We start from the raw sequence: 12,695 nt of genomic DNA on the forward strand, positions 1-12,695 counted from the left end.
TGGTGGCTTCTACAGAGTCTCTGAAAGATCCAAGTGGGTATTACTAAAATTTTTTAAGCTCACAGACCACTTCTTGAGTGGCCCTGGATCCTGAGCCCAGAAAAATAGATATGCATGCAAAAGTTGACATGCTAGCAGGGGGTGGGGGCACATATCTGCAATCCCAGCTACTCGGGAGACTGAGACAGAAGGATTGCTTGAACTCAGAGGTTCAAGTCCAGCCTGGGCAACATAGTGAGACCCCATCTTAAAAACAAAACAAAACAAAACAAAAATCTTTTCACATGCTATTTTAATATCCAAGGGCTCTCTGAAGCCATCCTTGGACACAACCCCTGGTCTGAGGAACCAACGAGACTCTGCAGAATTCTGGAGGAAAAGATCTGACAAAAGGGGATGATGACTCACACCTGAGAGTCACATCTGACTGACATCTGGCAGCTCAACCAATCTGGCGCCTGGGCATTTTTGGACATCAATACTATGACACCTGTCACTCAGTCACTACCAAATGTAGCGTTATTGATGTTTTATCAAAGGATTGTGCTCCCTTTCCATCAAAGCTGGGCATGTCGAATATTATTTTGTAGTTTACAAGAACCAAAATTTTCACGTTTTCACCGAGCACATGAGGACAAGCTATGTGGAAACAGTGAAAGAACCAAGGCCCAGAACTCAGTGTCTCGGGTGCTTGTCCTATGACCCTGGAGTCCCCTGGGTCAAGTCTCTTCCCTCTAAAGCCTCAGCTGCTTTGCAGAAAACTGAGCTGGCACTAGGTGACCTCTCCGAGATCCTCTCATGGGCCCAAGCTATGAAATGTCAAATGTCCTTACTTTATTCATCTATGCACCCTCTGGGCTAACAGTGCAGGCTCCTGGCTCATGTAAGCCTCAAGAATAACCTATTCTTTGAAAATAGCTTTTTATTTTACAAGGAAAAATACCCAGAAAAATTACATTTGATATAGAATTAAAAAAAAAAAAAAAGTTTTCAGGGCAACGAATTTTCTAAAAACTAACGTACACCCTCTTCTGGTCTCAGTTTGCCTTTCCAGAAGAGCATTCAGGAAGGAGTTTCCAGAGCCTTCCTCATGTTAAGAAAGGGTACACAGCACAGAAGAGAGCTCCTGAACTCTTGCTGCTGGTCTCTCAGTCACTTGCTTCTCTTTTGTAAGTTAGTGGGATAAAATGACAACCAACAAAGAAGGCCAGGCCCACTAGTGCGCGATCTCAGCTCCAGGGGCCATCCTTTTCCACACTGCTGGACGTAATGAATGCTCTGCTCTTCTACCAAATTTTAGGCAAGGAAAATTGTGTATCTGTTTGGGGGCTGCAGCAGCAAATCGCTCAGATGGCATTCGGCACTAGCTCAGCAGCGGAACCCAGCAAACAGGCACTACTCCATCTATATTCATAGCTCAAAAGCAGAATCCTCCCCAAGAAGCAAACCCAGTCCGTGATGTGACCTTGGACACCACAGCTGGGGTCACATCCCCCAACTCTCACCCTGGCTGCTGCTCTCCCAGATCTCAGTGCCCAGGCTGCTGCCAGGCACGGTCACGTCACCTTGCTCCAGACATAAGTTGTTCTGCTTTTTCGCAAATCGAGGAGGAATACGGGAGGAAAGGCCTCGACCCTTGACAGGCACCTGAGGGGAAGAAAGGGTGCTGTAGTCTAGCTTAAGGCACAAAGACTGATAAATTCTCCCCAGGATAAGTGTTCCAGGTACCAAAATCACACCACCTGAAAATGCTCCAGAGACGTGTGGGATGCTCGTCTCCCAAAAACTCAAGCAGAACTGCGATGCCAAGCAAAGCACCCCCCCAGGAAAGACCTGAAAGGCCAATGGACCGTGACCTGTGTGTGGGTCCAGCCCTGACTCCATTTTAGTACAGGGTTCATGATCCACGTGACTTCAGGGAGACAAATCTCATTCCACTCAGGAATGAGGAGTGGGGAGGGAGGAGGAGCTGGGAGCTGACGGAGGTCTGCATCCTGGCTTGGACAAGTTTCCACTATTATCACCCTAGACAAGTCACTCTCTTCAAGACTCAGTTTCTTCCTCTGCATAACAGTGATGCCACCACCTAGTCCTACTTTGATAGAAGGGCCTTGGTAATAGCAGGCATGGGGAGACAATGTGTGCTTGCTAAATACTGTCTTCCTCTCTGCCACCTTGAGCTTGACCGAGAACTCCCTTACTCTCTGGCTCTGGGTTTCCTGGGCATCTGCCAGCCTGCCCTCCCGCCCCATGCCCCGCCCCCCAACCCCTCACCTGCACGGCCTGCTCCTTCTTTCTTCTCTCTTCCTCCAGCAGGCGGCGCTGCTTCTTGGTCAGGACTTCGATGAAGCCTTCGCCCACCATAGAACCCACCTCACTCTCCTCCCCGGGACTGGACCCGCAATTTTCGATGATGGCACCTGAACCAAGATTTCACGAGAAGGAACAGTATTTCCATTCACCAGGAGGCAAGAACAACCCAATTCAACAGGCGCCTAAGATCTAGCGTCAAGCTCAACAGAAACCTGGACAGGACTTCTGCACCTTTCTCAGGCCACCTCTGATCTAAAACGTTGTTATCCCAAACCAAAGAGGTCCAAGAGCACGACTGAGAGAACACACAAAGGGCTTAAACCCCAGCTCTGCGACCTTGGACACACCACCGAACACCTCTAGGCCCCAGGCTTCCTCTCTTTAAAACGCAGAAGCCACAGGGTGTCACGGGGGTTCAACAGGCTGTGAGCAACACCCGTGGGAATCCTACCTACTCTGCTCAACTCTACAGCCCCAGAATCCAGCCCAGTGCCTGGCGAGCTGTTCCCGAAAGCTACGGTACTCAGTGCAAAGGCAAACTCGGGCGGCCCGAGGACTGCCCGGCCCCTGGTTCCACCTGAGTTCTTTCCCCTGAAGATGTGAGGACGACTTACTTCCATAGTTCAGGTCAAACTGTTTCATGGCCTCTCCCTGTTCACCTGCCCTCGGAGCAGCCAACTTGGCCTCCTTCTCTGCCTTCTTACTGGAGGCTTCGGGAAGGTCAGCATTGGCATGGGCTGCCCGCTCCAGGGCATATGGGGAGTGGCCACTCCCACTGTTGCAGCCACTAAGACCTCCAGGCAAGGCCTCATCTGGGGATCTGTAAGGGAAAGAGGATCTTGTTAACCAGAGGCTGTGGAAGGAGGGAAAACAATGCACGTGCACACTGCCTGCACACAAGCCTGGCACCCTGATCTAGGTCCACTTCCTCTCGCTGACTCCTCGGGTGGGGAGGAGCGGCTAGCTGGCCACAGTGCATCCATGTCCATGTGCAAACACACGTGGAAGGCTGCCCCCGCTGGCTCTGCCTGCTCCTGGGGAAAGTGGCTCTGTCACCTTCTGCTCCCCAGGGCTCTCCCACATGCTATGTTCAGAGAGTGCAGGGGGGACAGAGTCAAGGGGAATGTGCTCGGAATGGAGCCGCCAGTATTTCTGCTCCTCTCCAGGATTGCCCTGCAAGAGGGCCCTTGGGGCATAAAACTGAGGTGAAGCCAAGGGTCGGCCTCTAGCACCTGGAAAGCTAGATTAGACGCCACCTGAAAGAGTCAGTGTTCCCTGTGGCTCCTCCTCTGGGAATTTCTCTGCCTTCAATTCTAAGGAGGGTGGAGGTGTGAAGCCATCTTCCTCAGTATGCTGAAGACAGGGAAGGCCTCAGCAGCCCCTGTACCTCCCTGTCTGAGCTACAAGCCAAGCGCAGTCAGTCAGCCCAGACTGTGCAGGGGACCCTCTCCTAGTCCCTGAGCAGAGGTCATCACCCAAATGCCCCTGGCTGTGGAAGAGGTACTCGCCAGACCATGCGCAGCCTGCTCCCCTCTGCACTTGCTGGGCTCCTGCCATGCTGAGGTGGCAACCCCACCGTGGGGCCACATCTCCTCACAGTGGAGAAGCAGAACCACCTGGGAAGAGCCACTTCCATGCAGCCACGAGGGCAGTATGCCCCCTAGGATGCTGCCTGGCAGCAACTCCGGAGTAGAGGATTCTGGTGGACTGACTGGCACCCAGCACTGTGCACAGGCAATGCTCCTCATTGCAGTGGCCCCTTGGCGGGGCTCCAGGGACACACGCAGGGACACATTCCTAGACTCCCAGGCCAGGTATTGGACAGCGGCCTCAGAGCACCACTGCGGAGGGGGGTTGGGGGGGCTCTAGCCACAATAACACCACCACGAGAAAAGCAGACAGGCAATGCAGGGGCAGGTGATGAAGACGCGCACAGACGGGCTGGGGGCAGGCCCCCAGTCCCGACACACGGCGGCATGCATGCGTGAACTCAGTGCTGCTGAGAACAGAACACAACAACAAAAAGGGCCCAGATGGTGTCTGGTTTTACCTTTTGACTTTCAAAGGCGTCCCATTCTGTTGGCTCTCATAGCGAGGGGAGGTGTCACCACCACCTGGCCTAACGGGCTTCTCCCCAAACCCTCCCGGCTCCAGCTTTCGGCTCTGTCTGTCAACCAGTGGTCTCTGACTGGAGAAGCTCCTCTTGGCCAGCTCCTTCTTCTCACCCAAACTGGCCCCCGACAGGCCACCGTCTACCTGGGAGTCAGGCTCAGACCCGGGGCCTTCCCGCCGCTCCCGCCGCTCGCTGAAGTCGCTGCTTTCGGAGGCCGTCTCCCACTCCTCATTGGCGTGATCGGAGGAGTTCTGGTAGGAGAGCTCAGGGGACCTGCGGCCCACAGTGCCACTCTTGTCCCCAGAACACAGTTTGGGTCTGCCTGGCCACTGACCTGCCAGCAGGTGGGGCTCCTCCTCGGGTCCCCACAGGCCCAGGGACTCCCGCTCTTGCCGGAGGCGCCGGAAGCGAGGAGGCTTATCTTGGCGTGGGGGGCGCCTTCTCCTGAAGGGCCGGTTCTCTGCATTTTCAGAATCCGCCACGTGGTCATCTTGGAAGAAGGACCTCTTGTCCTCTGAGCGGCTGTCCTCGAAGCCCCTGCCACCAAACGTGTCAGGGTGTCTGTAGGAATCCGGGACATAGTCTCTGTCTGTAGATCGCCGGGATCCGCATGTGTCGGAAGGGCCATATTCCTGCCAAGGGCTGCCTGGACTTTTGCTCTGCCAGTGGGGTGACTCTTTGGAGACGAAGGTTCTCCGTCCATACCCGCAATTGCTCAGCCGGGGAGGGAGGGCTCGCCCAAAGGCCCGAGGGCCTCGGCTCTTGGCATCTAGACCGCTATGGTCCTCGGAGCACACCTTGTTGGACCGCCAAGAATCTCTGCAGTCGCCTTTCTTCAAGGCGCTCTCCTCCCTCTCCAGGAGCGAGCTTTCATTCCCGTTCTCGGAGCCCCTCTGCCGGCGGCGCTTGGGAAGTTCTTCATACTCTGAGCCCTCACTATGGGTCTCACTGGCAACTCTCCGTCGGGGCTTGGCTCTGGGGCAGTCCTCTGGCCGAGCAAACTCTCGCAGGCCCCGGCCACGGCCGCTGCGCTGGCTGCTGCAGTAGATGCTGCGGGCACCCAGGACCCCCCCGCCGCAGAGGCTGCTCCCATTTCCGCTGGCAGGCCGACCACGAAAAGTGAACTCTCGGAAACCACGGCCCCGGCCCCGGGCCTGCCCTCTGACCCCAAAGGCTTGTTCCTCATCAATAAAGATCCAGTTATTTCTCTTTGTGGGGGGAACATCGCTGGACTCTCGTGGGGGTCTGGTTTCCCAGGCCTTGTCAGGTTTCTCCTCCTCTTCAAATTTGGTGGCCTCGTGGCCAAAAGTGGCATGGCCAGGGCCTTTGTCCTCCAAAGTGGCAGTGGAGGAGTTGGCCAGAGAGGCGTCATTCTCTTCGTCTTCGTCCTTTTCGGCCATGGGGCCCTGCTCCTTCTCCTTGGCCAGCCGGGTGCTCTCCTCCCCTAGCTCCTGCTTAATCTTCTCGAGCTCCTTCTCCTTGTCTTCCACCTTGAGGGCTTTCAGGACTGGTTTCTTGATGGGTCCCGACCTCCGGGTCCTGCCCGTCTGCTCTGGGTGCTGGCTGCTGGAGCTCCGGGGCTCAGGAGTCCATTCAGGCTCCGAGGACGGCTGTTTGTTGGGGCTCCCATTCTTGTCCCAGGAGATGTTAAAGGCCGTCTCCTCCTGGGGTGTCTCCCGCTCAACACCATGGGCTGTGTCAGCGGTCTCTGGCTGGTGGCTAACATCCCAGCTGCCACACTCTGGCTTTTTCTCATCTGGGACAAAGTCAGGCTCCAATGGGGAACACCTGAGGTTTTGGGTGTGACCCCCAGGAGCACCCGCTTCCTGAACATTTTCTTGGGGTGGAAACAAAAGCTCCTGGCCTATTCTTTGAGAAGAGATACAGTTGTCAAAGTCTGCTTGGGCCTTCTTGTCAAAAGCACTCAAGTATTCCTCCCCTCTCTCCTCAAAGAGATCGCGCTGGGCACTTACGCCCCCTGCCCTTCCGAGTGAGGCAGAGAAAGAGCTTTCATTCCTGAAAAGGAACCAGAAAAATCAGTCAATGTGATTGGAGCCTGGTTCCTGGTTTCCATGCTGAACACAGAGCTTAGTTTTAAAAAGAAAAAAAAAAAAACTTTTTAAAAAAGAAAGTTAGAAAAAAAAAAAACAAAACACATAAGCACCAACATTTGCTCTATCTTTAAACACGTCTCAGAAATGCCAGGCCATGAATTGGTCGGTGGCCCCTGGAGTCCATGAGAGTGAAGACTGTCGTGGCCGCTGGGTGGGCGCAGCGGGCCCCCTCGAGACAGAGGAGCCGGGCAATCCTCCGGGTCAAAGAGCAAGCTGGAGCCTGGGAGGCCGTGAAGAGTCTGGGGCCATGGGGGTGGCAGGGCTAACTCTGTTTACTTCCACAGAAGAGCCAAGACCCATGCTCTGGACACCACCTGCCTTGTAAAGCCCCCACCCACCTACCCTGTGCCCAGGGTTTGATGACCCCAGGACTTCTCCTTCACCTTAAGTCTCGCCATCTGAAAAGAGCCTCTTGCACAAAGCATTTAAGCAATCCTCCTCACACTCTCCTTCCCCAAAGGAACCAGGAGTCCCTTCAAAAGAGCACGTCTCCCATGGGCAGTGTCTCCTGGGATGGTAGCTCATCCCAGGGCCCTGTGGATGAGGATGGTAGCTCATCCCAGGACCTCTGGATTCGGACCTGGAATCTTCCTTCAGTGGCAAGGCAGCAGGACCAGGCTTCATCTCACCTGACACGCATGTCCATAGCCAAGGTGTCGCTCGACTTCGGGTGCGTGAGCGGGTAGCCCTTGCTCTGCAGTGCCATGTAGCCCTCTGGGCTCCACACAGGGGGTGAATCGATGGGGGTCACTTTTCTTTCTTGGAGTGGGGGCACACAGTTCTGATCCTCAGAGCGACAGCCTGTCCCACTGAGGGACTCTTGGGGCATCATGGGCTTCATCAGTCCTGAAGAAGGCAAAGACTGATCTACATCATCTCATTTAGAAAGCCCTGCTCCAATCTCAGGCTCAACCAAAGGCCCAAAGAAGTCAACAGTTACCCTGACTGTCCCGTGGATACAGCACCCCACCCACCTACACATCACAGGGCTCTTAATCTGTCCTGACCTGAGGACCTCTGAAGGCACACACGCATGCACCTTGCCTGGTTCAAAGACCTGTGAAGTCCAAGGAAGCGGGCAAGAAAAGCACATTTGTCAGATACGGGCTTGGTCCTTAACACTCACAGGACAGGGGATGAAGTCTTTCTAAACAGGGCAGGGAGATACAACTGAGACACCGTTTAAAACAAAGACCCAAAAGGGCCACATCCTCAAAAGGCACATTAGATAGACATATGCACTTTACTACCGGGAACAGACTGGTGGTCTGTCTGGCCTGGACCAGGGCAGGGAAACCACTGTCCCCCTCCCAGGAATTCAGACTCACATGCCTACTTTCATGGGGGTTTAAGGGACAAAGACTTTCTACCTCCCCAAATACTTTGCTAAGTTGAAGGTGCATGTTAGAATGTTCATGTAACCACTAACATATAGAAATGAAACGTAGAAGCAAAAGAAAAACAAGAATAGGACCAAGAAAAGGCAGGAATAAGAAGAAAAGGCATAGAAAGAGACGAATAAGAATGGAATGCATAAACTATCATAGTTGGAAAATCTAAATATAATAATCCCAGGCCGGGCGCGGTGGCTCAAGCCTGTAATCCCAGCACTTTGGGAGGCCGAGACGGGCGGATCACGAGGTAGGGAGATCGAGACCATCCTGGTTAACACGGTGAAACCCCGTCTCTACTAAAAAATACAAAAAACTAGCCGGGCGAGGTGGCGGGCGCCTGTAGTCCCAGCTACTCGGGAGGCTGAGGCAGGAGAATGGCGTGAACCCGGGAGGCGGAGCTTGCAGTGAGCTGAGATCCAGCCACTGCACTCCAGCCTGGGTGACAGAGCGAGACTCTGTCTCAAAAAAAAAAAAAAAAAATCCCAATAGGGCTGGGCGTGGTGGCTCATGCCTGTAACCCTTTGGGAGGCCAAGGCAGGCAGATCACTTGAGGTCAGTCGAGTTCGAGACCAGCCTGGCCAACATAGTGAAACTCCGTCTCTACTAAAAACACAAAAAAAATCAGCCAGGCATGGTGGCAGGTGCCTGTAATTCCAGCTACTCAGGAGGCTGATACAGGAGAATCGCTTGAACCCAGGAGGCAGAGGTTGCAGTGAGTTGAAATTGCACCATTGCACTCCAACCTGTGCGACAGAGCAAGATTCTGTCTCTAACAATAATAAAAGTAATCCCAATAAATCTAAAAGGACCAACTTTTGCAATTAAAAGTCATAGACTTTCAGAGTGGTAAAGCCATACACATCTTGTAGATACAAAGATACACTCCCAAAAAATAAGGACTCAAAGAAGCTAACTGTAAAAATTGGAACAAAAGACTTCAAATACTTATCAACAAAAAACTAGAATTATTATATTGCTATCAAAGTAGGCAATAAAGATAAAAAGCACTATTAATGATAACAAGGGTACTACATAAGGATAGAAGGAACAAGATACAGAAATTCTAAACCTGTATGCCTCCAGATAGACACAGCAAAAATTGACAGGCTCCCAAAGAAGATCTGACAAATCCATAATCATAGTGGGACATTTTAAAACACCTTTTAGTAACTGGTCAAAGGGATAAAAACTTGCAATGAAGAAGACATTTGCACAACACAATTAGCATGCTAAACTTAATGGACTATCTCCAACCAGAGAATACAGTCTTTTCAGGCAAATGTAGAATGTTAGAATCACCACAGAAGAGGTTACAGAGAAAACCCAACAAATGTCAAGCAACCTAAGTCAGGAGTTGGTCAGCAAACTACAGCCATTAAACAAAACTCAGCCTGCTGCAGGTTTTTATAAGTAACATTTTATGGAAAAAACAACCATGTTCACTCACTTACTATCATTTATGGCCGTTTTCATCCTACAACACCACAACTGACTAGTTGATCAGGGCCTAAAAGACTTACTATCTGGTCATTTGTAGAAGTTTGCTGACCCCTGGTCTGTAACACACAGACCATATTATCTGACCACAGAGCAACTACATTAGAAATTAGTACCACAAAGAGAATCTTAAAAGCCAGAAATTAGTAAACCAAGTGTATGATATTTTAAAGGAAGAAAAGAAAAACCAGACATTATTAAAATAAAACCCAAATAAGATACAGTAATGAAGAAGCCCAAATACTGATTTTAAAAAGGCACTAGACAAACCTTGGGAAAGACTAATCAAGGAAAAAGAGACAGCACAAAGAACATTAAGAATGAGAAGGACAAAACGACACAGCAGAAATCTAAAATTAATTAAAGCAATTTATGATACACGATCTTCATGACTTTCCCGACAAATCTTTATGACAGAACTATTATTGTACCTATACTTTGCCAGCGAGTCCTTTGAAATTCAGACCAGTCGTGTACATGACAAAGAGCCAGACCAAAATCCAGGTGTATCTGTTTAACTCGAGATGACACCCTTGACCACCGCGCTATCCTGGGTGATACAGGTATGGACCATTAGACCACAGTGCTTACCTGATGGATGCAGGGCGGAGGGGTAGAAGTCCACTGGGGTCCGAGTGGGCGTGATGCGTGGGTCCATGTAGGAAGGCATCATCATCCACCTGGGATCGAAGCCCAGCATCTGGGGGTGGTGTGGGTAAAAGGTGCGCTGGGGATGGGATGGCGGGGGGTACACCGGCTGCCAGTGCTGCATCTTGTACAGTTGCTCCTGCCCGCAAAGAGAGAGACTTGGTCAGGCTGGTGCGGCAGGGGGCTGAGATGCCACCCAACACACGCCTTCCAGCTTTCCAGCAGGCAGCACAAAAAGCCCACCTGGAACAGAAGACCAAAGAGGGGAGGGATGGGCAGCTGCTCAAGGGGGAGCCCCCAATGTGTTACAGCTTGCAAGCTCAGGTCCCTGTCCAAGGCTGGTGGAGAGCCAAGCCATTATCACAATGGAGGCCCATCTGCGCCTGTGGTACACGAGACAGGCTAGGCTTTCACTTAGATCAGACGCTCCTGGAATCCACCAGCAGCCTCCCACAGAATGTCTGGACGCTGGCCACTTCTCTCCTTGTCTGCAGCTACCACCTGAGGTTAAATAATATACCAGCATCCCTTCCCTGCTCCCTCCTGGCCTCTTCAATCCATTTTCCATCCTCGACTAGGGTGATCCTTTCACACAGACACCCCACGCCCAATAGGTCGACCCCTAGCTCAAAAGAGCCTTCAGTGGTTCTCCACCACTCTCCACCCGACAGCCTAAATCCTACGAGGCTACTCGTGACCTATGGGGTTAGGGTGAGGGTTGGGTCCCATGTGACTGCCCAGTCTGCCTCTCTAGCTTTGCCTTGCACGACTGGCCCTCTGCTTTCTGCTCCATATATCCCTGCCACCACTTCAGGCCATGGGAATACACTGGGGCCCCTAGGTAAGCGCCTCTTCCCTCCATCCCTAAATCCAGGTTTCCAGCTTCAACACATCCTCTAGGAAGCCTGTCATTACACCCAGACGAGACCAGATCCCCAGTTCTCTGCTCCCACAGAATGGCCAGTGCTCCTTTGTTGCACTCACAGCAGTTGATGGTTTGGACTGCTGGTAACCCTCACCGAACCCTAAGAGACTCCCTGTGCACCCTTGCCCACAGCACCACAATCGGGATACAGAACATTTGCACAAATGGGTAAACAGAAAGTATCAGTCAACTATTCAAAATCAAGGCTCTTGCCTGACTCAAGAGGGTTCATTTCAGACCCTGCTCTATCCCATCAGTGACCCCGGGTGCTAATTCCTAAAGGAACCCTGAATTGGCCTTGAGGCAGGACTCACTGCTGCCTCACACTCTGAGGACGCCCAAGCAGCCTCCAGCACACATCCTTCCATTCTGAAAACAAAAAGGCGGCCAATCCGCCTGGCAGTCTACAGCACATCCTGAGCTGATTCCCTGGACGGTTCTGTTGGTGCTCCCAGTGCCTATTAAGAGCACTCAATAAATATAGGTCATCAATCAAGAGACTTGAGTCATTCACTCTCCCAGTCCACAGAAAAGGCTGTGGGCTTCCATCTCCCAGCTCCTCTTCCTGTCTACACCCTAGGTTTCCAGCAATTATGACTAGACAGGCTGCCCTGGTGCTTTCAGACTTCCTTTTTTTGAGATGGAGTCTCGCTCTGTCACCCAGTCTGGAGTACAGTGGTGCGCTCTCGGCTCACTGCAACCTCCAACCTCCCAGGTTCAAGCGATTCTCCTGCCTCAGCCTCCTGAGTAGCGGATTACAGGTGCACAGCACCACGTCTGGCTACTTTTCGTATTTTCAGTAGAGATGATGTTTCACCATGTTGGTCAGGCTGGTCTCGAACTCCTGACCTCAGGTGATCCGTCTGCCTCGGCCTCCCAAAGTGCTGGGATTATAGACGTGGGCCACCACGCCTGACAATTCCTTCTATTCTTAAGGAAGGACTTACCCATCACTTCCCTCCGCACCCCAAGGAGTTACCTAGCGCAACTGTCACTGCTAGGTTTGGCACAAGTAATTCCAGAGCTCTCCCCCATCAGTAATTCTATAACCCACGAACATGAGTAACTGTGCAGTGCTCGCCTACACTCCCATGCTCTAAAATCACATTAAAGGCAGTCCCTGGAATGCTCCCAGGGGCCCAGAAGAGAGAAGAGGCTGAGCAGAGAAGTTTAAAGGTAATTAAGTGAGATACTGGGAAAAGCCTTAAGTCCTTGGCTTGTTTCTCCACAGCACACAGGTTTTGAAATATTTTCAGCTAATATTAGTAATAATTTACTGCACACCTTGCTGTTTGGTGTGCACCAAGTAATGTCTACGTATCACCTCAGTTTCCCAACAAAATGCACTATTTCTCAGTATTGACTACTGTGTTCCTTTACTTATTACTACTCTAGTAGGCACGATTGCTGATGAGTGCTTCAAGACCATCAGGACTAGGAGAGATTGGTGGAATTACAACCATTATCCACATGCTCTTTACGACAAAAAGTAGGTCCCTTTTAAAATTTATAAAAAAATAAAGTTTATAAAAAGTCAGTAACGGTGACACCGATAAACCAGTTTATAGGTGTTATGGCATGAAACGCTCTGCCACGCTGAAAGGCAGGTATTCATTCTTCCTGGTTTACACATGAAGAAATATAGGTGAGAGGGGTGTACCTGACCCGTCCAAGGCCATGCACAACTAGCT

General features: G+C 51.6%; 1 protein-coding gene across 33 annotated transcripts in view; it reads right to left on the minus strand.

Annotated features, from left to right (window-relative positions):
• PRRC2B (proline rich coiled-coil 2B) overlaps positions 1-12,695 on the minus strand; it is a 129,777-nt gene that overhangs the window by 17,216 nt on the left and 99,866 nt on the right. For 24 of the 33 annotated variants that reach the window (XR_012424228.1, XR_012424227.1, XR_012424226.1 and 21 more), the window contains 6 exons: positions 10,023-10,218; positions 7,170-7,386; positions 4,364-6,442; positions 2,928-3,133; positions 2,275-2,420; positions 1,506-1,647 (listed from right to left, as the gene is read on the minus strand). Coding sequence is in view for 28 of the 33 variants with exons in the window: in XM_065530898.2 (XP_065386970.1) it covers positions 1,506-1,647; positions 2,275-2,420; positions 2,928-3,133; positions 4,364-6,442; positions 7,170-7,386; positions 10,023-10,218 (2,986 nt within the window). In the remaining 5 variants the exon portion in view is untranslated. The remainder of the gene's footprint in view (positions 1-1,505; positions 1,648-2,274; positions 2,421-2,927; positions 3,134-4,363; positions 6,443-7,169; positions 7,387-10,022; positions 10,219-12,695) is intronic. The other 9 variants (XR_012424229.1, XM_074016217.1, XM_074016213.1 and 6 more) reach the window with 1 other exon arrangement.

Source organism: Macaca fascicularis, chromosome 15, assembly GCF_037993035.2.
Source record: "Macaca fascicularis isolate 582-1 chromosome 15, T2T-MFA8v1.1".
Lineage (NCBI taxonomy): Eukaryota > Metazoa > Chordata > Mammalia > Primates > Cercopithecidae > Macaca > Macaca fascicularis.